The sequence below is a fragment of the Aphelocoma coerulescens genome, chromosome 9, assembly GCF_041296385.1.
Source record: "Aphelocoma coerulescens isolate FSJ_1873_10779 chromosome 9, UR_Acoe_1.0, whole genome shotgun sequence".
Taxonomy (NCBI): Eukaryota; Metazoa; Chordata; class Aves; order Passeriformes; family Corvidae; genus Aphelocoma; species Aphelocoma coerulescens.
This window is the reverse complement of record NC_091023.1, coordinates 22,430,739-22,457,877: the sequence shown is the minus strand read 5'-3', so window position 1 is coordinate 22,457,877 and position 27,139 is coordinate 22,430,739. Positions and strand designations below refer to the sequence as shown.

Below are 27,139 nucleotides of genomic sequence, written 5' to 3'. Positions count from 1 at the left end.
GAGGAGAAGCTCAACTGAGAGCTCAGTACCAGAGATTCCCATATCATCCCAAACTTGAGGCCTCCACCAGGAATCCCTGCAGACCCCAGGACTGATTGCCCAGATGGAGGAACCACCCTGAAGTGCACAAACACCAACAGTTACTTCAAGGAAAACACAATACCAACCTGTGAGGCATGAATCACACCTTTTAACTAATAATAAGGAAACCATGAGTTACTATTTTTTTAATGTAACTGCTTTACTATATAATCCTGACCTCATTTGCTCTAGATACCATGCAGGCAAACATAAAATACATTCCTTCACACTGACCCTGTTAATAACCATTTCTCGAGGGAGCAGAAGAACTGTAAGGAGCTAACAAAATTTTTTGTTTATTATAAACCAGACCTATTGAAACAATATCCCCACTCAGCACTAACTGGGGGAAAAAAATAATTACATCAAGCTAAGGCCACATCCACTGAAATAAGATGTGATGGGACCATCATCTGTTCCTTGCAGCCCAGGAGGAGCATCTCCTCCAGTGACAGCAGCACATCACACTAACGGGTCTTGCCCAGCCAAGGTGCTTCTGCCTCTCCATCCTTAGTGGCCACTGAGAGCTAACAAAGCCAGCACAGCTTCCAGACCAGCCATGTGGGCAGCTTTGTAAAATTAACTACAGGCATCTGATACCCAATTCGGTCCTTTACAAAACTCTCTCCCTTCCATCCTTCCATGGCTCCCATTTTTAGACATAATGGACTGGATTACCTCCCTGTCCCTTTTTGCTCCTGCACATTCCAGGTCATTTCAAGTATCATTTGTTGTCAGGTTCAGATTTACAATGGGGCTAAAAAAAAAAAAAAGAACAAAGGTGTGCAGAAGGCTGTTCCTTTTGGAAACTCATTGCCAGGGGTCACAAACATCCCCGTAAATATTCGAAACTGGAGCAAAGCAGCATCCCTTCCACTCCAGGTTGTTCCTCCTGCTGACACTGGGTGACTCTTGGTGAAACCCCCCAACCTCACAAATGAAATAGCCCAACAAATGAGGAGGTTCCTACAGACCCCAGGTCCAACCACCACAATAAATTAGAGATTCACAGCAAGACAAAGCCCACCAGCCCCCATCCAGCCCTTAAATTTCTCATCCTCTTGCAGGCCTGTGGGCCACTTCTGAGTCTCCTGGATGCATCCCATAACAACCTCTCTGCTGGGAAAACCAAGGTGACACATGGAAAAGGAGCATTTACCAACTCCTCTTTAAGAGCACTGCCCTGCTCCAGAGGAGAGAAAAAAAGCCTTGGGGAGGGAAGTCTGAGAATACCAGCAATCCCTGGGACATCAGTGCACAGGTGTGTAGCCCAGCCCAAGGCAGATAACTGTGTGAGCACACGGGTTGGGATGCTCCACACCCAAGGGCGAGCACTGGGCACAGGGAGAGGTGACTATGGCACCTGACAGGACTCTCTGGGCTGGATCACCACAGCTTGTGTTAACAACGGCTCAGGTTCCCCCACATCCCTCTCCAGCTAATAGCAGCACTGTCTGCAGCCCCAAACTCCTTCACAGCCACCTACACATGAGCTCAGATGGGCTGGGGGACAAGGGGATGTGGGGATGGACCTGGGCCTTTAGCCACACGCTTCCATGTGCACATTTCAACACAAGAATTTAAGACACCTAAAGACACACAAAAAAATTTGAAGACTTAAACAAAACCAAAAAAAATTTACACCAATCTGCCATTCTTATGCAAGAAGAGGAAAAAATCCCACAACATTTGGAAGCAGGCTGTGTTTGCTTGGCGCTTTCCATCTTTAGGTAATTAGTGTAAAGGGCTTCCCAGGTAAACCTAAAAATAAACAGCAGATTTCAAGAGAGACACCATTCTCTCTGCAGTGAGTCTTCAAAGCATGACCAGGAGAAGCTGCAGAGCTCCAGCTGGCTCCCTGTAGGCATTGCTTGCCTCTGAGTCCTCAGGGTCGGCCACAAGTCAAGCTGCATCAAAACTGGGAATGACATAAAAAAAATGACAAGCAAGAAATGTCTCTGAAGACAAACACCACAGCATTCGCAAATGCTTCAAATGCACAGCCTGGACCAACAGCCTGCTGCTCCTCCCATCCCCTTCTCTAAGCTTTCTAAAAAGTGCCTTCCTAGCTGAGAGTGGCACCTTCAGAGCTGGGAGGAACAAAACACCTCCCGGCTCCAAAACCTACTTTTCAGTGCTTCTCTCGGTTGTTTTCCTCAGCTGACCTAGTAGCAGCTGCTGTACTTGCTCCGCTGGGAATCAGCCTTGCTCTCAGCCTTCTGTTTCCAAAATGTTGCTGCAGGGGCACCTAGCCTCCCCATCACCTCATAGATGGATTTCCAGTGCGGGTGCCACCCAGAAACTCCCAGCTCTGCCCCCCCAGACCACGCCAGCATTGCTGTTTCTGATGATATCGGGAAAGGGGGTAAAGACAGGGATGGGAAAAGAAAGATGGAAAGGAGAAGAGAGGAGTCATTCAGCAAAGGTCACTGGAGAAGTCCAGAGCAGTGAGGATCTGGCCCCAGGTTCCCTGCGTACTGCACCCGGCTCTAATTCACCAGAAGAGCCTGTTACTTCTTAAATACAATATCCAAGTTTGCAACTGCAAAAAGCAGCAGGTACCAGCTTCTGCTCAGAGCAAGAAGCTCCTCACCTGCGCCCTGCAGCCCGGGGCTACCATTAGAGGGATACAAACTAACAGCAAATGGTTTTTGTAACCCACCCGAGCCTTACAGCACGCACATCTCACCCACCAGTCACAGCCACACCCTAGTAAAATACTGCTGGTAAGATCCTAGAGGGAGCAGAGCTATGGGAGCTTCAGCAGACAAGATGCCACCCCTCCCAAAACAGAGAGCGATGCTTTTACATGTAATAACCCAAATTCTGAAAGCTGGCTCTTTTCTAAACGCCTGTCCCACACTGCACCCCAGCCTCTCACTTTTAAGTGTCCTCACAAAAGATCAGAGAAAAGACAAGTCTGAGTTCCCAGTCCAGCCATTCCTCTGGGACAGGAGAAGGTGGCACTGGACACGGTGCTTGCTCCTGTTATCTGCAAAGCAGGTGCTTGCACTGTGCACCTTCTAATGCCCACAAGTCAAGGAGAGGGCTCTCCCTCTATCCCTATCCCTGCCTGGCACCCACACAAACATGTTCCCCATGCTTTGCAGCACCACTGACTGCACTTGGCATCTTTAAAAGCAGCTTTTTTAACCCTAAGACATCACAGATATTTTTTTGTCCTGCAAAACCGTGCAGTATTTACAGAATCAGAGCATCCAGCAATACAAGAGAGACTGGACAAATGTCACTCCACAGATGCCTCAGTCTGCTCCTGACCTTCACCCTGCCCTTTCCCTTCACAAACTCTGCAGGGAGGGAAAGGGAACAGAGATTTAAAGGGAGGCAATGCAGAAACATTTTAAATCACCTTTTATAACCTGCATTCTCTGGGACTGAAAAAGCACCTTTTCCTTCCATTATTCAGAAAGCACTGAAGCTAATGTGACATATTGGTGCGTAGGTGTGTGGGGGCTGGTTTCTTGTGGGGGGAGGGAGGGCTGAGGGCTCGCTCTGTGTTTCAGAGAAATGAAGCAGCACAAGATGTACCAGTTGCTCTGGTAACAAAGCTTTTGCCTTTTTTTTTTTTTTCTCTGTAAGAATGAAGCATCACTTTAAGCATTTTTCAGTTCAGACTTCCTTGCCTGCATGGCAAAAACAAATCTGTGTTTCAGAAACACACACACTCCATTTGAGTCAGCATGGAAAGGACCTTCTCCTCCAGAGCTACTATAAAATTGTGGGGAAGCTGAAAAAATTGAGATCACCCGTTTTCCTTCTGATAAGGCTACAGGAGTTATCACACACACCAGTACTCCAGCCCAGCCCCTTCCTGTCACCCAGTAAGAGCTGATAAAAGGCCAGCACCACCTGCGAGCTGGTGCCTGTGGAAGCAGTGGAGACCCCAGCCCTGGTGAGCATCCCCACACGGCAGCACCACCATCCTCTCTTCCAGCACACGGAGCCATCCCAGTGGAAACAATGGCTTAATATTTAATACTGTGCTCGTAATACAGAAGGATTATAAAGCAGCTTGTAAGTCTTGCAAATCCATTCACACCCACACAGACCATCCCTGACCTTGAAGGTGACGTGTGGCCGGTGACCGCCCACAAGGGTCTGTGTCTGGATGTGGATGTGAGCGGTCCAGCCAACCCCAAAACCATCTCAGTGGAAGGAAGAGCCTAGGACAGGGCAGGGTGGGCACACACAAAGTGCTCCCCTGCCTCAGTCCCTGGAGCAGGCTTTCAGTGCAGCACTAAACCATGGGCAAAGCCAGGGAGCTTCCCAAACCAGAGGGACCAACCCTGCATGTGCAGTGACCATGAGAGCATGAGGAAGGATGGCTACACACATTCACACACATGTGGTTACACTCAGCCTGCCCTGCGCCCTGCAGCAAAAGTAACCTCTGAAGAGCTTGAAAACACAAAAAAGGACCCAAAGCTGAGGATACAACATCAGAACCACCAACGCGGCTCAAGTCACACCCAACTTCACACCATCACAGTTCATCTGAGAAACAAGAAGGTGGGAAAAGAGAAATGCTCACAGTGCACCTTCAAATGCAATAGCTGGCTGTCTAGGGTTAGAGCTCCTTGTTTAGACTGCAGCATGATGGGGCTCTGAATTCCTTCAACAGCCTGGGGATGGGGGCACCAGGTGCCCTTGGTGTGCTCAGCAGCAGCACCCAGCACCGCAGGCCCAGGTGTTGGGACAAGGGTGGTCTGCAGGCACCAGTGTGCACACATTCAGTCTGGCCTCTCAAGCAAGGCACAGCAGTCAGTCTGCAGCTGTAAAAGCTGTGTATATAAACTACAGTTAATTCTTTACAGTAACAATCCCCAGGAAATATTAATTGTGTGCGGCATGGTAGCTTCTTCCACGCAGATAAAGCAACAGTGATTAATTATCGAGCTATTGACCATCAGCCTTTCAGAAAGGGAGACAATAAACCAACTGATGATTAAAGACAATTACTGTCATTCTTGACTCAGGCTAATTATCTGAACTCCTAATAATGACCCAGGAACCTGAAGAGTTTCTGTTCTCACCAGGGCTGATGCAAGGGCCCGGCACTTGATCAGCAGCAGCCAGACTGAGACAGATGTCAGGCAGGCTGAACACAGCAGAGACCCCACTCTATTTTCTCATATCCACCCTCAAAAATAAGTTAAAGGAAAAAGGAGTCTTCTAAAAGCCTTTTTTAAAGATGTTTACGGGCTACCCCACCAGCCTGCACTGGTGGAATGCCTGGGGATGCCAGGAGGAAAGATGCCACTGTGCATGGAGTGCACGAACAGCACCCAGGAGCGCAGGACACGTTACCCTCCTCCTCTGGCATCTGCAAAGTCCAGGACAACATTATCAAACACAGGCTTGTGCCTGGGACATTCTCACAGTCTCAGGGACCAAACCGCCCCAGCAGCCCTGCTGCTCCCAGCTCTCCAGCAACAGGTGACCTTGGATTTCAAATATTTTATTCACTTTCTCATACCCACATACCTCAACATCTCCATCTACTGGGTCAAACCTGGGCGTTTGCCTCCAGGTGGGTCGGCCCTGGCTTCCAGCAAATACCAGCTGGAAAAAAATACATCCTCACAAAAGACCTTGGGATGCATTTCCTCAACCTTTCCCCCTGTGTATTGTACCCCAGACAGACACACACACACAGAGTACAACAAAGAGCAATTACAAAAACCATGTTTTTTTCAAACAGCTGCCTCACTTGGGCTGGCAGAGGACATGGACAACCTGAGAGTGCTCCACTGCCCTGGGTGGCTCCTAGGGGTGATTCCCTTGCCCTGCCCCATCACGTGGTGATGGTAAAGGAGCTCCTTGGAGGGCCACAGCTGACACTGGCGGCACGTGGATCCCACACACTCTAAACTAGAGCAGCGACTATTGCTGCGTAATAGCTTGGTGATTATATGGCATTTACCAGATAATTAAACAATCAATAGTTATTGTGCAGTTACAGAGGTGCCCACAAACTCTATCTTGTTCCCTGTGAAATAAAACCATGCTGAAGCTGTAAATGGAGACCCACATCCCCAGGGCACAAGGCAAAGCAGTATTTGGCATTAATGACCACTGTCCTCCTGGTACAGTTGGCAAGAAGCACGTGAGTACGTAATCTCAACATCATTTACTTCAATGTTGTAAAATACACAAGATGAGAGGTACAAAGGTTACCATCTGATCTACTTCCTGATTTTTTTTCTCACTACTGCAAAGGCATCAAAATCCCTCTTGGCTGACACCATCCATGGGCCACTGTCTGAATGGCCATAGCTAAGCCCATAAGAACACTGGGAGATTGCTCTGGTTTTCCACTTAGTGCACAGTAAGTAGCCCACCACATGGGTCCCCAAGCTTTGCAACCATCTATTGGACAGGTATTTCTGAGTAACCCAGTGTCCTTTGACTTTGAACCCATGTATTTATTGGTGCTGGACACACCACTGGTTGTGGCCCTGATCTATCCAGGCAATCTTAGCACACACGGTATTTTAAGGAGTATTTGTTTGCTCTCATGCAGAGTAGAAATAAACAGTAATAGTAATGTTCTGGGACATAAAAGCAGCGTTTCCTCACAATTTAGATAATGCTCTGAAGGGTTTTATTGAGTTTTGTGTTTAGAGTTTTGCTTTCAGCCATCAGCTATAAACCAGTGAGGCAAAGGCTCAATTCCCCGAGTCCAACTCATTGTATTCCTCATAGTCATTCCTTAAACACCTATAACAAAAATAAAATCCAAGGGCACAAAAATTCACTACTACTACAATGTCTGGCACAGAAGCTAGCAAGTTTTCAGTCTTTCTGCAAAACCAGTTTACAATCTGTAACATAAGATGCAGGATTATTAGAAAATAAAGAAAAGCTTCTGATTCAATTAGATAAATCATCACCAGTGTGGTCCCTCATTAAAATAAAAGTCGAGCTATTCACAAGAGATTGTTAAGCAGCGAACAAGGAATGTTATTTCTCTCTGCATTTTTCCAAAGCAAAGAGCTTGTGGTTGGGGTTAGAGAAGTGAGAGCAGAGTAGGTCGCTGCCGAGGGCTCCCGCAGTGCCCAGGTGTCACTGGGGTATGACCAGAGCTGGGAAGAACCAAAGGGATATTTTAACCTGCTGTCCTGAGCAAAGAAAGACCTTTACTTGAAAATACAGAGGTCAAACCAAACTAGTTGCCATGCCTCGAGCACAAGGCTCACAGAGCAAGGCTTTGATTCACAGAAGCACTGTGAACCACCTGAAAGGGATCTTCAAACCATGACCCAGAAAGCAGGATCAAAGTAGCAGCTGCATCCCGGTGCACACACTCTGGCAGTGGGTGCCCTCCTTCTGGGAGCTCTCAAGGTGCACCAGGCTGGGCCAACATGGCTCTCCTCCTCTGAGCAAGGAGAAAGGCATGTGGTGTGGCAGGGGCTGTCTCCATGAATCCCTGCTCTCTCAGGGCTCCTGTCACACTCCTCAGGCTCCCCATCCTGCTGGGCTGTGAGATCGTTCAGCTGTCAGAACAACATAACCATGCCCTTTATCCCATGGGATCAGTGGAAGTTTGCACCTTGCACATTTTCCCCCCAGGTCCTGGGCAGGCCAGCTGGCTACCACCAGGACACCTGTAGTCTCCAGCACAAACATGGCCATGCAGCAGTGTTAGACCTGGCTGCTATATCAGATTTTCTAGGGGAAACATCAGGACTGCAGTCCTGTTCTGGCAGTCTTGCAGCACACAGACATAAAATGTTATCCCCTGCCTGGAACAAACATCTCACTTCTGCCTCTTCCCAAGAGGAAAGTTGCTTTTCTTGCTTCAGAGAGGGACCAGCCATGAGAAGGGGAGGTGATGCTCACCAGGTGACTGCTCCTAGCTGAGAGCACAGGGGTTTGACGTGCAGAGCTTGGGCTGGCACCCAGCACCAGAACCTAAAAACACAACCAGAGGCGCACACAGCCTCTAGGAGGGCAGCAGTGGTGCACCTCAGGTAACACAGCACAGCGGGTGCATAACCACCCCAGAGGGATTTAACAGATGTGTAGATGTGGCACTTAGGGACATGGTTGAGTGGTGGGCTTGGCATTGCTGGGTTACTGTCTGGACTCAGTGTTAAAGACCTTTTCCAAACTAAATGATTCTGTAAGCAGTCCAGCCCTGCCTGAGAGGGATTTGGAAATGGCAGTGGAACTACCATCTAATTACAGAGGACACTGCTCCTAGGTATGGATCACTTCTAAGGGCTGATTTAGAATGGAGCCAGAAGGTCTGTGTGTCTTGAAAGTTGATCCATTTGTTTTGCTGCAAGAGATAAATACAGCGGTGGTATCTGGAGAAAAAGAATCGTAGAGATCTTATTTCCGTGCTGGGTTTTAGGGTGGGACACCATAAACAGTTATGTATGTTTTATATCAAAGTCTCCTTTTGTTTATAGTGTGTGCTACTCTTGGACTTCAGTTCAAGAGAGCTGTGAAGTCAAGCTTAGCCTAAGCTCATACCTCAATACTTACTAATTTGGTTTGGACAGCAACGTCCTCCCCTCCACCCCCGGCACCATCCCGTCTGGCACCAGCACCACGTGAATCACACTGAGGACAATCCGGTTACTCCAGCAAGTTAAAAACAGTTAGGAGGAGGATTTTCCCCTTGTACAACATGGGAAAAAGGAACACAGAAACGTTCAGCCTACACTCGGGACATTTCTGGGTGGTTTTTTTTCCCCTTTGAGGTAACACACAGACTCACGGAAAGAATCGAACCCAGCAAGAGGAAATCCGATCAGCTGAGCCACACAACCAGCAGCACCAGCTTATTTCCCTTTTCTGCTCTCCACAAAAACATGACGCTTTGAAAAGGCCGTTACAGGCACATAGTTTCCACGGATTGTTAGAAATATGAACCAGTTAAAATTAGGTCACCTTCCACCGTTATTTTAGCAGCTGAGAAGAAAAACAGTTCAGAAGGGAGCTCCCGTGGCAGGGAGCACATGGTGGGAAAACAATGAATACCAGAGGGGAAGGCTCCCTGGAATATAACCTTGATAAAAACAGCTTTGGGGTGGGGCAGTTTTTCCTTTGTTTTTGGTTTTTTTTTAAAATCTATTCCAGTTCAAAAATTCATACATTTAAAACTCCAGAAGTTCCAGTTCATCTTCAGTTCACTTCAATCCCTTGATCATTCTACTGACAGGATTAGTCCACAGCAGCAGGAGGATGAAGAACATTGGTTCTTTAAACACCATTCTCTTCAGCAGGGGCAGCTTGCTGTCTTTTAGAGCATGACAGGCAAGAGCTGCGTCTCCAAAGCCACAGAGAGCAGGAGCACATGAGTATGTTCCTTTCTATAGTCAAAATGAAACATGGGCATGACGGGTAAACAGGATCCCTGTGTGCCCACACACGCATGAGTACGTGTACACAGCACTTGTGCCCACACGTACAGGAGTTTCTTGGAGAATGAGGCCCAGGGGAGGTACTGACTCCCAACAGAACCAAAACAGTTGGCAAATTCCTCATGCAACCATGACAAGAAACATCTCCCCACCATACATAAGCACAGAAACCCCAGACTTTGAAATAATTCAATCCCACCCCAAATGCACAAGAATCATCCATAAAAAGATGCCACCAAGACGACAAAATCTGGAAATCCCCCAAGCTAAGATGTGTTTGGGACAGGTGATATAATATAGTAGAGGTGGGCATTTTAAATATTCTTGTAAAGAAGTTCATGCTTTTAAAATCCTGCTCTCCACAATCCCTTCACTATTCTCATCTGGATTGCTGCTTCTAGATGTTTAGAAAAATTTAAAGCAATCCTACTGACTGTAACAGGCACTTCAATAAAAACATTTTAATAGTGTTTTTAATCCTGTAGCAGGTTTCTGCCAGTGGAAAGGACGGCAGCCAGCCCACGTGCAAGCAGAGCACTAGACTGTAGCAAACTCATTTGGCAGCCTATTGCAGCCGTAAACTCAGCTCTTAGAAGAGATCGAGATTTAGCTATTAAAGCACAGACTTTTCACTCCCTCCTCATCATCTGATCAATAAAAAGCAACTGGGAGGAAAGGGGGGAAAAAAAAGGCAATTAATTTTCTTGTGACAGTTTCAGAACTAATGTGAATTGCTTATTCTAAGAGCTCTGTGTGCTACACAGTACTTGCACACAAGACCAAAAGGCCAGAGTTCAGCAGGGCTTCTTGTCAGGTCTGGAATGGTCAAAGCCTAGTCAGGGTGATGTGCTGGGATGCTCCATGCTCAACACACAGCCAAGGCAAACAGGATCCCTTCAGCTGGAACTCTTACCTTATAGACCTGCCCGTAGGTACCATTGCCAACGAGCTCCACCAATTCAAAGATTCCTGCAGGATCCTAGGAGAAAAGAAAAAAAATATTAAATAAACAATATTTATAGACATCTGAAAAAAATAAACATTCAGTGAAGATCAACATTTGTCTGAAAAGGGATTTGAGGGGTTTAAGGTTTTCAGGCAGATCAGGGATGGGAATTACAGGGACAATGCGCAGAAACGTGGCACTGTCGTGGTGATGGCACTGTGTGGGCACCCCCAGCACTCTGGGCAGCACAGACCTGCCCAGGGCTGCCCACCTCCAGCACCTGGGCTGGGAGATGCCAGGCAGGTGCCTGTGAGGGAGCCTCCACCTGTCTGACTGTCATCTGCTTGATGTATGAACACTCAGTGTATGCTTTAAATACAACAGCAAACATTTGCCACTAAAACTTAGATTTTCTCATGCATCTGCTTTGGAATAAAACAAGCTAACCGACAGGATGTCATTCTGGGCCTCAAAGCTGGGCTTTCCAGGTCTATCCCTGACGTCAGCAGCACTACTGTTACTTGGTCTAAAGGCCATTTCTGGTTTGGTTCATCCTGGCTGTTGATATCCTGGCTTGTCAACTGAGACGAGCAAATCCAGGGCAATGCTATATGAGGACACAATACCTTGTGAGGGTGGCAACAAAACCCCAAACCCTGTCCCCAGATCCCCCTCCACTTGGCATGTCCCCAGCCAGAGGAGGTGCAGTCACACACACATGTGCACCCACCAGCACAGTCCAAAGATGATACGAGCAGTGAGGCACGAGGGAGGGTGGGGAAAGAAAGAAAGAAAGAAAGAATAACCAGCGTTGCTATTTTCTCCTCTCGGTGGGTTTTCCCCTTCCAGAAGCTTTATTTACACTCTCCCGCTCCTCCTCCTTTTCCTGTACTCATCACTCCAATTCTGGAGAGCACAATCCCCTTGGAAGACGGCGGATGTGGAGACATCCTGACATCCCTGGGGTCTGTGTGTCCCTGAGCCCAGCCAAGGAGTGACTTGCTTCCCACACCACCACTCATCCTCATCCTCCCTGCTGGAGTTTGAGTCACTTGAGCTGTTGGATGTCTTGGCATCCCAGCAAGCCCAGCTGCAATCCAAGGGGATGCAGACAGGTCAGTTACCAGCTCCAAGGAGGCCAAGGAGGATCAGCCAGCAGCACTCCTGGGGAGAGAGGAGATGGACACCCACCACCCTGTTACGGACACAGAGGTTTCATTCATTACGAAGCCGCACGAACTCAAGATGCTTCTGGGTCCAAAAGTCAAACACTGGATCTTTGTGAGCAGCTGAGAAGCAAGGTTGAACCCAGTAATAATGCCACAAAAGTGAATTAATCTGAGTCCTGATGTGACTTTCCACCCAGCCAGGAGCACATGCTGCCGTGGAGCTGCCGGGCTTTGGCACAGCTCCGTGACAGGGTGACAGCAACCCCTCTGATCATTCAGAAATGCCACATCCCCCTTCTGCCTGTTCCTCCATCATATATGAGCAGCTTCCTCAGGCTGCCCAGGAAGCCCTGGGGTACTCCAGGGTGGGCACCCCATTCAGCCTTCAGTGGGACAATCTGCAGCAAAGGGCAGGGAAGCTGTGCTGGAGGAGGCTTGGAGACCACCGAGAACACATCTGTCCTGGTGCAAACACACCTTCATCTGGACACTTGGGGCAGACACAGGTGAAGCTGCAGCACAACAGGTTTCCAGCATGCAGCATCTCAGATGGGTGTGCATAGCCTGTGGGTTTTGCTGCCTTGGTACCAGGCAGGGGAATGCCAGGAATGGATGGGAAAGGGAACCGACACCGGGTTTCCACACTGGGTGAGGAGGCGGGGGAGGGGGAAACATGGCAGCAGCTGCTGTTTATTTTTTGAGTTTCTTTCCTAAGGGTTGTTCTCTGCAGTGCTGAAACAACTCAGAAAGAGGCTTTTCCACTGCTACAAGTATATCTATTTTTGAATATTCACTAGGAGATTAAGGCAGAAGAAAGCCATGCCTAGGGCATATGCTTAGGAGGTTTGGAGAAACACCCAGGGATGCAGCTGGCCATTTCTGATAAAAAGAACTCCTTTTTGCAATATGTTTTCCAATCTCTTTCCACAAATCCCCAAACTAAAGAGCACCCTATCCCAGCATCCCAGGCTCACTGCTCTAATGTGTGCAAACGTCACACTTGTGGCTCCAACAGGTTTGCCTGAGTCCGTCCATCACTTGTTTTGCAGACCTGCCTGCCCCACACCTGCTTCTGCTGCCACTGTGCCCAGGGCAGCTTTGTGCCAGCCAGGGGCAGCTCTGTGCCAGGAGGGCTTTCCCCCATCACTCCCATCACCCACATCTTCCACTCCAGCTCCCAACCAGCCAGGCAGTTTCTCTGCTGCCATGTTCCCTCTCCATCCTGTTTCTCCCTGCATTTTCCCAGAAGCATTGCCAAGGTAACTGGGCATCTCTCAGCACAGCCAGGAGTGACACTGCTCCCCTGACTGCTGCCACCTCAGCAAAGCCAACTCTCTGGGAGCACCAGCAATGTCAGGAAGCAGAGGGGGTTGATCTCTCCTCCCAGACACACTGCCCTCCTCAGCCTGCCTTCTTCCCATGCAGCAGGCAGTCAAAGGCAAAAGCTTCTCCCCAGGAGCCACCATTAGGACCCAGGAATAACACGCTATTAATGGCCTTTCCAGAAAATACACAGAAAAGGATCGGGCAGGCAAGGAAAAAAACCTGCTTCCCACTGGCCTCCCCTGGACTGATTCATAGACAGAAAAGAGATTTGCATCTTAATGGCTGCTGGGGAATAGGCTGTCCCTGGTACCACGGGCACATCCCGCACATCCCACAAAGCCCCTGCTGAGATGCTTCGGGAGGGTACTAGAGAGCAGCGACAGCAGCTCGGGCAGGCTGGAGTGGGGAAAAATAAAGAGGCATGCAGCATGGGTGATGTTAGCCAGGGGAAAAAGAAATCCACCCTGCAGAGCCCCAACCAGGACCAATCCAGGCCAAGCAGGGAATAATCTCAGACCAAATATAGCCTGTGCTGCAGATCAAGGCTCACAGCAGCGCTGGGCTGCACTTGGCTGGGGGTGGCTGCAAAGCTCATCCCACACGGCTGCTTCCAGCCCCGCACCTACCACCTTCTGCAGATGCCCCCTCCTTCATCCAGGAGGGACACACAGATGATAAGCCTGCAGCAGCCCCCTCTTCCCACACCCCAAAATGCCTTCACAAGAGCTATTGTATCTAACTGAAAACATCTGCATTGAATAACAAGCCCACAAATAAAAGGAAAAAATGGGGTGAGCTGTTAGTTTAGGCAAACCCACAAATAATTTTCAGCTCTAGGTTAGCTTCACTCTAACTAGAAAAGGATTTGTATAGCTGTAGTAGCACCAGGACTTTGCCAAGAGCCCTTAAACTAAGGTAGGGTCCTGCCCTCCTCCCTGCTACTGCTGCTCAGAATTTGTGCCAGAAGACACGGGAGCAAACTCAGGCACTCCATGAAGTATGGTCTCCGTAAAGCAACAAAACACTCAACAGGACTTTTCAGCTGCTCATGGGATGGGAAATGTTTCACAGAGTAGCACCTGTGGCAAGGGTTGTGCAGACCCAATGTCCCTCCAGGCAGAGATGGGTTGGGACCTGAGCTCTCTCGTGCCAGGATACGATCATGCTGCCACAGCTACAGCCAGTACCGGCTCAAATTCAAGTGGGAAATCGTTATGTTTCTACTAATCTCTCAGGAAAATCAGTGGTACTAAAGTTTCAGTGGCTAAAACCAGTCTGAGACACAGAAAAACACAGAGGCATCCCCCTTTCCAGCAGTATCATGGGTAAAGAAAAAAAAGAAGTTCACTTTATTTCAATAAACACTGTATTTGAAACTGGTGCATTATCAGAAAAGGGACTTCTGTGTGTGGATGATAAAGCAGGATGTATTCAAATTTCAGTAACAGAACATGCCTCCCTTTTGAAGACTTATCAGCATGGAGCACACAGTGGGGCTCGTGGGTTCCTGGGTAAAACTGCTCCCTTCTGCCTAACCCAGACCCCCCCCACAGAACTAAAGCTGAAAGATGTCCTTGCCTACACAATGATGTCTCAACAAGTCCAAGGCACAAAACAGCCAACACTTTGCATGAGGAGACTATTCAGAGAGCAATATCCACACCCAGGGCTAAGTCACCTACAGGCCAAGGGCTGCAGGTGTGTATTAGTGCTGGCTACGGTGACTGCTGAGTGAGCAGAACACAAGTTAGCCATCTTTAAATATGGCCAGGCAGCTGTCCATAAACACAGGAAATAGTTATACACAGCCTGCACAGCAAATCTGCTTGTTTTCCTTGAAGGAGACTCATTTTTCTCCCTTCTAGCCTTCTACAAAAAGGATGTAACAGGAAGGGTTACATGAGGAGACAGTGGAAAGATGCTCAGGAGAGGGGAACCCAGGGGCACACCAATTAAACCACGATTGCTGTGGATGCGCACGAGGGGAAATCAGAGATTGGAGCCTCTGTAATCATTGTGCACTTAGTCCCCCAATTCTAGCAGCTAATGACAACTTCCAGCCAAAAATCATGGAGCTATCCAGTCATTAAGCAAATGTTACAACCCTAGAGAAGGAAAATGCACTGTGTAACTGGAGGCAGTGCAGTTACGGGTCAGTAACAGAGGAGTGTCCCCAGGCACGAATCAGCTAAAGCAGCTCCGTGGCATCAGCAGAGTTTTTTTAATCTCCACCAAGATATAAAGCCTGTGCAACTAATGCTCCCAAGCATCAGGATATTATGAGCCTCTGCCTTACATCTCCATAATGAAACAGCCTCAACAAGAGATCCCAGAAAAACCAAGGGCTTACAAAGGCCATTTACTCGTCACCCTCAACACGAGACCCAGGGCGCTCTGTCTGTGTGCAGGTGCCTCTACCTAGACAAGTCCTGGCAGTCACAAGGAGAAATTTTGGCACTGGGAAGCACCACAGGGTCATTCTTCACAAGAAGTTGGCTCTTGTAAACTAACGGCAATGCCATGGCACCCAGACAGCCCAGGAGAGCCATAATCCCACCTGGCATCACACAGCTTGGCATGGCAGCACTCTCAACCCAAGTGGTTGTCTTGAGGTGTCAACTGCCTGAAGAAAGTTGAGTCTTCCAAACCCATCAAGCTCCAACTAGAAGTTGAAGATCGTTGATCCAGAATGTGAGAAAGGTTTTGCAAGGAATGCAGGAGAAACAGAAAAACCTTTCAGCAGTAGAGTTCAATAGGCAAAACTGTCATCAGGGTAACATTTCTGATTATGCAAAGCATCACTGCAAGGAACGAGTACAAGGATGCAGCCTTCAGCTCTCACACTATACACCTGCCCAGACTTCATTTCCCCAAGGCCAAATGCTCGGGCTGGACCATACTCTGTGAAGCCACCTCTCATGTTAGCAAGAAGTTCTAGAAGCTCTGCAGACAGCCATAAATCTCCAAGGCATCAGGCCTGAGTAACCTCAAGCTCTACAAAGTCCCCTGCTATTCCTTCTGAAGGCACATCATTTGCAGCACTTTCTCCACTGGCTTCTACAGCAGGAATTGAAGCACTTGTACTGGATCACCTTGGGGAAGTTACCCCAAATGACATGCAGTTCAGAGAAAAATAGAGGGGTTTGAAGAGCACTTGAAGACACAGCTGCTTTTTAGTAATCAGCTGGCTGTCTCCATCTCCAAGGCGCTTCTAGTTAACAGCCCAGTGAGTAATATGAAGATGGACTACACAAGCCAGGAGAGGATTGTTAATATAGCTGCAGACAGCAGCAAACAAAGCAGAAAGGCAGTGGCCAAGGCAACCAAATACTGATTGAATTACTGTGAACTTTCTAAAAAAGAGGTTGGGGACATGACTTTTCCAAGTTTCAATCACACAGATGTGTGACTGAAACTAAGCCTGCCCATTAATTAAAGCAGTGCAAAAAACCTCAAAAGGCTGCACAGGTATTTTTGAGATAAAAGCCAAGCAATGAAGCAGAACCATGCTGGACTACTGGATGCTACTCAGCCCTCACAGGGATTGCTTAATCTCACGCCTTCTCCTGCTAGCTTTGGTACCCTCCCCTCCTTCGCCCACCCATCCAGAGACTCACAAAACAAGCTATCATCAATGGCATCTACCACTGCACCTCCTGCCTACTCAAGCAATACAAGCTGCTCTACTTGGAAGAGTAATAATGAACTCCCCGAGGGCTTTGTTTTCATTTTGAAGAAGCAGTTTGTCCTCCCTCACCCCCAAACACCCAGCTCTGTAACTTAAAAGATGTTAGTCTAGAAACAGCATTACTACACAGCATTAAGAAAAACTGCTCTCAAGGCTAAGTTATTAACAGAAGAAAAATGTCTCACCTGGACAGCTGAGAAGCCTGTTTACAAATCTATTTGAACCACTCCTCTGCAGCATCTTACCAGGAGATGCTCTTCCAGGCCCTACTGAGAGCCACAGCTGTGCTCTGTCCATTACCACTTCCTCAATCATAAATCCACTTTCCCAGGTTTCCAACACTCTCCTCCACAGCTTCTCACTGCAATAAAGCTCCAGTCACCATGTGAGCGTCTCTTTCTTCTCCAGAATGTTAAGACCTGCCAATAGCTGGCAGCAGCAAAATTAAATAAGAACTAATCACCACATTGGGCTTTTCAGTCAATAAAACTGTATTACTTCTTCAACTATTACCTGTTCAAGTTAGGATGTAAGTGTGGATTTGTAGCCCCCAGCCAGCAAAGGAATAGCCAACACCAGTGCTAAGGGAAGAAAAATACAAAATCCCCTATGCACACACACAGCTCATTCCCACTTGGTCCTGTGGAGGCCAAGCCACTGAAGCTACAATAAACTGACTATTCCAGATTTCCTGCTCACAGACTCACACTTGCACACACAAAATTATAGTTCTTCTGACCTAGTTTCTCCTTTCTAGCATGTCAAAAGAAAAAGCAGCCATTCTGTACCCTCTCCACAAATATGAAACGTGGGAGCTCCAAGCCTGTAAAGAACATACGCACCGACCTGGAAAAAAATGGTTTTTCCCAACCAAAATGATGCAGTTGTAGCACTGCAAATGGTGGGTCCCACAGCCCAAGATGCAGCAGTGACACAGGAGAGGACAACGATGACACATCTAAAATTAACCTTCCTCCAATGTTGCATGTCAGAGCAGTCCAGTCCAAGAAAAAGCCACCCACAAGCTACACATTTACATCAATCAAAACAAGAAGGGTCCAAGCCTCCGCCCCAGTCCTTCAAAAGCATTGCTAGCAACATGGTGAGTCCATCTCTCCTGATGTCATTCAAGCAAAAGGCAGCTAGTTTTGACTTGAGGCTAATGAAGATGAACATGTGGCCTCCGTGAGTCTCAGCACAGTAAGAAAATGCTGAGATATTCAGTAACCCTCAAGACAACACAATTGTACTTATTCTTCATTTGAAGTTAGTTTCCCTCCAAAGCAGCTAGTCCTCTCACCCTTTTAAAGCTCTACAGCACATTCCACAGATCACCAGGACAGATTCCATGAATTGTTTGCCGCTGTATGACAAGCCCACCTTCCAGTTCACAGAAGACTGTTCATTTAGAACAGCCAGAAGCCAATCAGACCAGAAGCATCAGCAAAAGCACAACTGCTAAGTGAACCCCAGGGCTTTCAATGCCTTGCTAGATGAAAGCAGCCTCAGCGCCATCAACCCCTTCAACATATGCCTAATTCAAGCACACAACTTCAACGGGGCAATATATAAAAGGCTTGGCTAAGCTCAGTGTCTCTAAAAAGCTGCAGTGCCAATTATAAATCATATCTATAGTCCCCAGAAGATCTGAAGTCACTAGCAGTATTGTACCACACTTCTTTGGAAGCAGACATCAATTAGAGCACAGCAGCTGGACGCTCTCCTCACTAGAAGTCACTCATGTAGTTTTAGACCAATAAGATATTATTCCTAAATGTGTAGATCTCATCCCTCTGAGAAATAGAGTTTCAACCTTGGCCAGCAAATGTTTGCATCAAGCTGAAATCGTTACCTACCACTAAATGCTGTCAAAGGTTTATGGGGTCTCGGAGGAGTTGGTTTAATTACTTAGCAAGGCAGCTGTTTTGGGAACTACAGCCTCTTAACATCCCACTCCTGGAGACACACTGCATAAAGCAGGGCTGCTGCCGAGCCCACGCCAAGGGCAGGAAGCCCCCTCTCACATGCGGGCAAACAATCCACTCTCCACAGCAGGTCACACTTGTGGCTTCGTCTGAGTGTGTCTGCAGGGGTGACAGAACCCAGTCTGCACCTTCCTGGGGCACTGCTGGACACTCCAGCTTCTGCAGCCCTCACAGGAGGCTGCTGGGGTCACCATATGGGATCACCTCTATCAAGAAATGACAGCCCTGCTCCCTCCTTGCAGTGAGAGTTGTGGCCAAAGGGATGCCTTAAAACAGGAGAACATCTCACTCCCATATGCATTTTGGAGCAAGAAAAGAAAAGCAATCTTAAAACCTTTTGCTTTTTTAAACTAGGATGGTTTTGTACCTCTATGTCTATTTTTCAGTTATGGTTGTGGGCTGAGCTGACCAGAAAAGTTGTTAGGGATGAAAGGGTTGTAGTATCAACAACCCATAGACTACAGCCTTCAACAGCAGAGATCTGTGCACCAACACACAGCCAGGCATGAAGGCATGCATTCCAGAAATCCCTGCATCCCAGATTAAAGATATGCCATTGCTTTTCAATATTTTCTTGTCCCTATATACACGTCTGGAGAAACACCACATCCCTGCTGGATTCAGTCGAGAGTTTCTCACATCAGCCCAGTTTTCACAGATCATCTGGAGATGGAGTTATCTGCTGGTTTCATGCTTTTCAAAGAGTTTACCCCCAGCCTGTCACTTGTCATCAGCTCCTCACACTTGGCTCTACAAGGGCTGGTTAGCAAGAAGGCAGGTAACTCTCCAGTGGCAGTAGCTTCAAGAAAGGACAATACAGGGAACAAATCACTTCGAATTATTGAGCAGAACTCTGCGGGATAGACTGAAAAAAAACCCCAAACTCCACAACTATACCAACAAGCTGCCAAAACTGTGTACTATAAACTCACTTTTACATTGAACTGTCTTGACAAAACAGCAAAATTTTTCAAAATAATATCAAATATATGTTAATTTGCATGTTTCAGTCTAGAAATACGTGTCTCATCCAAGAGTTAACAAGCTGTGGGGAAGGGGAAAGGAAGGCTTCTCACCTTTTTTCCTACATTTCACAGGCTGTCTCCAGCAATGCCAGATCCAGCAGGAAGCCTGAAAGGTTGGTTATGACAGACACTCACACTGGGTGGAAAACAAGGTCCCACAGCAAAAAGCAAGCTCCTGCCTAATGCATGCCAAAAAACCAGCCTAAAAGTCAGGGTTGATCCACAGTTGCTGAAGTGATTTGCAAGAATTTTTTTGCCAGGGTGTAAAGTATTTCCCATAGCAAGTCTTCTGTAATCCTTGGTGGCTTCCTACATTGTGAAACACTCTCAGAAATTCAGGGAGATGTTTTTCATTTCAAACCCCAGTGCCCCGAATTAGCAAACTCGGTGGGGGCACACAGATTATTTAGTTTATTAGTTCATTTGATATATGCATTAGAGCAGCACTTTGGATGAGACAAAGTGGAGGGACCTTTCTCCCAGACATCCCAGGAAGATGTGTACGTTTTGCTTTGCAAGTCATCTCGATGTCCCGTAAATCCAACCACCACATTTTGCTTCACAGGATCAGCTGTGCTCCCTGTCAAATTACAGCCCTGTGACACCTCCCTGCCTTGGGAGCTCTCTGCTAGCTCTGGTCCCTGGAACCAGCTGTGACATTATCTAACTCTTTGCAGAGCTCCAGGATTTTTTATTAGTTCACGCGAGCAGGCTGGAAACGTTAATATAAACATGCATACAGCAGCTAGGCAAGCCCTGTAAAACTACAGGGACCGTCCTGCTGAAGGCCAGTACAAAACAAAGCAGGTGAGGAAGCCCATAATAATTGGAATTTCAACTGAAAAATCAGACCAAACCCTCCTGGAGGCACAAAGTGCCAGCATCCACCAGCCCCTCATCTCAGCCCTGCCCACAGTCCTTCCCCATACTCAGGAATGGGGTCAGCTCTTCTCTAACCCAAGAGAGATACTGCACATCCCCACGAGGATTTGGCCCACAGTCATAAGATGAGAGATTAATCATGTGTGTTTAGGCATCTGAAAAGGGGATGAGAAACATTAGTAACTGCTTCTAAATTAATTGCTGTTATTGTTATTTGATTTGCTAAACTCTCTGGGGCTAGATTTCATTTTAGAAAACTACGAACATATCAGATTAATCAACTTAAAATAAATGGTCTTGATGTATTTATTTCTGCTGTAACTACTCCTCTTTAAGCTTGGCAACTCACTGCATTCTTTCCATCCTGTGAAAGAAAAAGAACAGGGGCTTTGCTTTATTATTATTTTAAAGGAACCTCTACGAAGCTTAGCTGTACGATGAGTTTAAATCATGGCAAAACTGCGTTGTGAAGGAGGACAAGTGCAAGGCTGGAGCTGGTTTCCACTCTGCAGGAGCCAGCTTTGCACTGGGAGCCCACCAGCAGAGTCAGACCACACAGTCCAAGCAAATCAGATCTATTCCCCAATAATTTAGGCATCCAAAGAGGTGAAAGACACCTTACCAGGTTTCAACAGGGGCTATCCCAGTGCAAGCCACACTTCTTGCAGAAAAGTCCTGCCAGCAAGGAAGAAGTTTAATCTCCTCTAGTCAGATTTCGCTGTTTCTGAATCCTCTGGAAGTTGGGTCAGCATCCTTCCCCCCCTCCTAATCCCCTGCCCTCAGCTTTAGCAATGCAGCAATGCCTCTGCCAGCAAACTGAAAAGAAAAGCCCTCACATATATTATCCTGAAGAATATTAATCTTGTGTTTCACAGAATATTAAGTGGATTACATCTACAGCCTCCAAGGAGAAAAACGTTGACTTCCATGTATCTTGTGCTATTATTCACCCTTATTAGTTTTTCCTACCAGCCTAACGTTAGTCATGACAATTTCCCATTAATTAGTGCAGAGCTCAACGGGCTCCGCAGACCAAGGAATGAGAGCAAGAGTGGGACTTCTCCATGGCCACGAGGCAGATCAGACCACTGTGGCACAGTTGCTGCACAAGAACACATGTGAGGTGAAGAACAAAGCCAGCTTTGGGGTTTTTTTGGGTGACTTCCTGGTGGGATCACCCTTGAACACCAATGTCTCTTTGTAAAGGTAACAGAATAGAAAATTGCTGACATCATTTGAGATATGCCCTTAAAGGAGAAACAGAAAACATGGACAGATGGATGTTTCTGGCTTCTAGGGAATTGTGCTGGGGGAGGAACTCAACAAAAGCTTGAGGTGCCTGTTCTCACACCCGGAAAGGAGCCCTGACCCCAGGCTAAAGGGGAACACCACCTCCCAAGGGTGAACCCACCATGCCTGGGTGCTGGCCACCCATAGGCACTGCACCACCACCAGCATCCCCTTTCTGAAAGACCCTCCTCAGCACAGGAAGTCCAGCCCTCTGCTCCCCCTAGAACCATTCAAACCACTGCAAAGTGCCACCAGCTGACTTTACTAGAGTTTTACACTTTCTTTGCAGAGGTGTTAATGACTCTAAAAAAGCACAAGACTGGGATAAGCAGCTTTAATACCATTTAAATGCTTGTGATTAGGAGAAACAGAGAAGCCTGCAAGGGCCAGACTCTCAGAGGGTGGCACATCCATTGAAGCTATAGCTCATGTGAGAGGAGTGTAAATTACTCAGCATGGAGTAAGCAAGATCAAAGCCACTCCAGAAAGATGCAACCCACTGACAGTGATGCAAACTCAGCCCAAGCTTTACTGAATATTTCACAAGCAGGCTGATGAGTTTAAAAGGCCAAATGGGGTGTTCTGATGATGCTGCACAATGTAAGGAAGGAAAGGAAATCACAGGACGTATGTTTTGTTCTAGACATAATACACAACCAAGAACTCAGCTTCAGCTTGATGCATGGAGGCACTCATAGGTTCTATTGACATTTTGTTGATCTGTGTACGGAAAAGAAACACAACTTCTCAGCTGCAACTCCCAGGCTCTATCCTCTTTTTTATAGCTCCTAGAGTAATTTCAATTCTACACAAACAGCATAACAGATAAGAAAAGCCTTATCGGATGAAGTAACTTACAGCTTCCCACATGGGCAAGACAGAGAGCTAATGGCTACAGAAGCAGATAATGACGCTCATAACCAGAAATCAAATCCACGTGTTTCAGCAACAACACACTGCCTCAGAAAGGAAAATAAACAGTACAACAAACTCTGCCAGGCCACCCTAAATCCCCAGAAAGCATCACCTCATCCCTCCTTGCAGACCCAGCTGGCTGATCACTGTCTCTCCTGGTCAGAAGGGAGGGGAGATGCTGCAGTTTCACTGTAAGCCAAATGCAGTGTGTGCTCAGCTGAGCTCTGGTCCACCTTACAGCCCCAGGCTACAGCAAGGAAGACAAACGAGTACAAGACCAAGATGCTTTTGCAATACTTTCCTTCTCTGAAGACCTGATGTGTTGAAAAGGAATATTCATGATGCAGGGAAACCAACTCGGCTACCAGCTTCCCCGGACTGCAATCTAAAGCCAGGCTGGACTTCTTGTTCAGGGTAACACCAAATACTGTGCTACTACAATCCCTTTAGCATCCATCCCAAGCCCAAACTCCAGTGCTCATCATTGCCAGAGATCCAGATTGTTCAGTAATATCCAAACTCATGGTAAGCTGCTGGCAGTAGAGCTGCACCCTGGGTTCCCCATAACACTTCGTCTAAACCAGAGACACCAGAATGTGATCCTCACCACTGAGTCATTCCAACAGCTCTAACCTGTTGGGTATTATCTCTTCATCTGATTCATCTCCTGAAAATTGACGCCTGCAAGTCATTTCCCTTCCCTCATGTCCCAAACATCACTCTGTGTTGGCAAGTATACAAGAAAAGCATTTATCCAAAGGAATTTGCTCATCAAGACTTGCAGACACTAAAACCACAGGTTATCTAATCTTAGGAGAGCATAGTTTAATGGCTACAACATGGGATGAGAGGCCAAAGGGTTTGACTTCTACTCTGAGCTCTGCCAGGGCTGCGTGGCTTATAAATCAATATGCTTGACCACTCCTCACCTTGATTTCCCCTGCTATGAGACTCTCCTAGCATTCCTTTCCTCACAGGGGATGTTATCTATAAAGTCCTCATTAGCATGTGAAAAGAGTTATGGATCTCCAGATGTGTGTGTAAGGAAAAGTCTGAAGAAGTGGAGAAGCAGCACTGGCCAGGGAGCCTGGAGACACATCCTCTCCAGTGTGCTCAGCACCCTCCACATCTGTGCTTAGAGAAACATTTGAACCCTTTCCCCCTACAGGGATGGGAAAAAACAACGATTTCCTTTTTCTTGAGAAAGCTCAGAGGGAAGATTAAATTCTGCATCTCTTAGTCAAGGAAATCATTCGAGATTCTCCCAACAATATGAAGACCCCATGACCTCTGGCGAGTCACCGGCAGAGCCAGCCCACAGGCAACCCCCACAGAACAGGATAACCCTCCCTGTCCCACCCTTTCTCTGGATGCCACTGAGTGGCAGAACCAGACTGATCAGGAGAAAAACTAGAGGTCTACTCTCAGTGTTCTGCAAAATCTGGATGTGGAGGTAGGGAAAATCCAGACCCAGCACAGATGCTCCTACAGGTGTGACCAGGGCTGCACTCCCAGGGTCTCACTTATAGCACAGCTCCTGATTGGGTCCAGAAAGGGCTTCTTCTGGTGTTAAACAGAAACTCCCACTTGGAAAACAACTGAATAGCAACAAGCAAGCTAGTATTTCAGCTCTTTTGGGAAGGAAATAGAATGATCCCATTGGACCTGTTCCCGTCTTTCCCAGCTGCCTCAGTTAACCTTGAAGGCAAATCACACCAATCACACCAGTGCCAGAAACAGCCAAGCACCAGCTGGAACCGCTTCAGTAGAGCAAGACCTCTGCCCCTAAGATTGGTCCACAAACCTCCTGCTTTGTCCCAAGTGGCAAAAGACAGTGCAGTGAAGGACAGACAGAGGATATGTCCACTCTGGTCTAGCCATACGGAACAGAAAGGTCTCAGAGGAGCAGCCAGCTCAAGAACTTGAAGAAAAAACAAAGAAGGCTCAGCTTTTTTTAAGAGGAAAATGTCCCATTGTTCCATAATTAATGGAAAGCAGAAGAGGTTTTATGGACTCATTGAGAAACGAGGGTGAGCATTAGAAAGCACTTTTCAGTATTTCATGATCACAAGGTGAGCTGCTTGCATAATACTGACAAAGAACATGAATGCTGATATCACAAGGCAGTTATGAAACTTGGGCTTTAAATACTGAATAACAATAACTCAGTAATTAAGTCTCATAAGTAATTTTTTTCTTCTTTTCTTTTTTTTTTTTTTTTCCTTAACTGCAAAGTAAATGCTGCAACCTTCAGCTGAGGTATGACTGTCCTCTCTGGCAAGGTGCACACATGATGGATGTCCTCTGCTCCCACCACCTCACAGCACCAGGGATCCATCCCACCCCAGAGCCTCACTGCCAGTCATATCCCTTCTTCAGGCCTCCCCCTCCTTCAGGGGAGGCTTCAAGATCACAGCAAGGGACAGGCTGTGAACCTGTGAGGAGCAGGAGGATGAGGGAATAAACCTGAATAACTGCATTCTGCCAGTTCACTGCTAAACCGCAACAAGCTCTTCAGTCCTCCTCATGATGTTTTTTGACACAAGCCCACATTCTTGTGAATTACTCCACTGTGACCAGGACACAGTCCCCTGAACAAGACACACAATATAGAGCAGCAAAATGTCATGAAAATCAAGGGCAAACGAACACAAAAGACAGTCCCTCCCCCTAACACCACTTCTATTTTTAGGCAGCCATATTAGCTTGGAGCAGTTTTACTTGTTTCTGATAATGAGCAGAGCTTTTGCATCTTCTCTTGAGGACACTTCCTCTGCGCAGGCACTTTGCTTTACACCAGCAGCACGGAAGAGGTCACGACAACAGGCAAAAACAAACCCACGATTTATTGAGAAACCAAGTTCAGCTTTGAACTTATGCCCTTTCTCACTGGATAACCATGCTGCTCCATTTTTGGGGGGGTATGGTCTGCCCACCTGCCAGGCATCCCTCCAGTTCAATCACATGATAAACCTTTGCCTGTGCAAGAGGCACTATGAGAGCTCCTGAGAGCTCCCACAGCAGCGGGAGCACTACGCCAAAGAGGGAACTTGATAAAGAATGGGGCGATCATTATCAAACGAGCAAGACAAAACGCAGATGTGGTCAAGATCTGGGTCCCACTGCACTGGCAGCTTCTCTTCAGGAAGTAACATTCCTCCACACCTCAGAGAGAACTATTCTTAAGGTACTACACACCATTTTCTGCAATACAACCAACTCGTACATTCAGTACATAAGGCAGGCCTTAGACTGCCTTCATAGGAACATGCAAGTGCAAAGTTCTCTCCCTTCACATCCATTCCTTCTCATCCCCTCATGCCTCAACGTTCCTCCACAGCCCTTCACCACCACCATCCTGTCTCCTTGTGCCCACACTGGTACTGTCTAAGGCAGCAAGATCCTGGATGGACACTAGATCTGTCTGGACTGCCAAGGCAAAGTCCAGAGGGCAAAATACACAAATACACCGTGGAACAGGTGGCAGAAGAGAGGGATGGTAGAGGTAATGCAGCTTTTCACTTGGAAAATGAAAGCATGGCACAAGCAGCTCAGGGAGCTCTGTTTTATCACCCAGGGAAGAAGGCAGGCCTCACACATTTATCTCCATTTTTCTTCTGAATTTTCAATAACCTACTTGAAGTCTTCTATTTGCCCTTTGGATTATGATCTTTCAGGAAGGCCTTTTTCCATGCTTCTCTACAATTATGAGATCTACGGAAAAATACTCCCCTTTCAAGTTAACTTTGTGTGTCAGCATTTCACAGAATTTCCTGACTACAGACAAAATCATGAGGCTTTTGTCAACTGAGAAACCCCTTCCCGAGCACAGGAGCTGATCACTTCTTGGTCAGCTCCTGCCCCTGGTCACAAGCACCTTCACACCAGGCTCTCACTTTCTTCTGTGGATTGTGAAATCTCATTTATTGAGGAAAAATACTAGTTCACCAAGAGGAAGCATTTAAGACAGCTAGTAGATGATTAACAATTGAGTGCTCAAGTCAATTGCTGCAGGAGCACTGCAAGTTCCTTAAGGCCATAAAAAACTTCTCACACTGCAGAAGTGAGGAGTTCATGGAGAAGCTGTGCCTGGCCAAGCCCTCCCTGCACAGGACCACAGGGCCACAGACTGCAGCTCTTCACCTCCCTCCCCCAGGCTCCTGGCTGCAGGTCTCTAGCCCAGGGCTCTGCATCACTGGTGGCCCAGGAACCTTCCCAGAGTTACTCTATTTCTACCTTCCCACTCTTCCATTGGCTAGGTTGCCCCCAAGACCTCCCTCCCCATGTTCTGTAGAGGTGGCCCTGGCTTTCCATGCCCTCTGCACAGCTGAGCACCCACCCACCTCCCTCCCTCTCTCCCACCAGCAGGCACTTGTCCTCTGGCCAGCTGAGCCATCTGGCAGGAAGGAAAGTTATCAGGGTCCCCACCCTCGGGCA

General features: G+C 47.4%; 1 protein-coding gene across 5 annotated transcripts in view; it reads right to left on the bottom strand.

The window, feature by feature from the left end:
• The window catches only part of TNIK (TRAF2 and NCK interacting kinase), a 151,553-nt gene that overhangs the window by 114,054 nt on the left and 10,360 nt on the right, over positions 1 to 27,139 (bottom strand). For all 5 annotated transcript variants that reach the window (XM_069025045.1, XM_069025048.1, XM_069025049.1 and 2 more), the window contains exon 2: positions 10,390 to 10,455. In XM_069025045.1, coding sequence (XP_068881146.1) covers positions 10,390 to 10,455 — 66 coding nt within the window. The remainder of the gene's footprint in view (positions 1 to 10,389; positions 10,456 to 27,139) is intronic.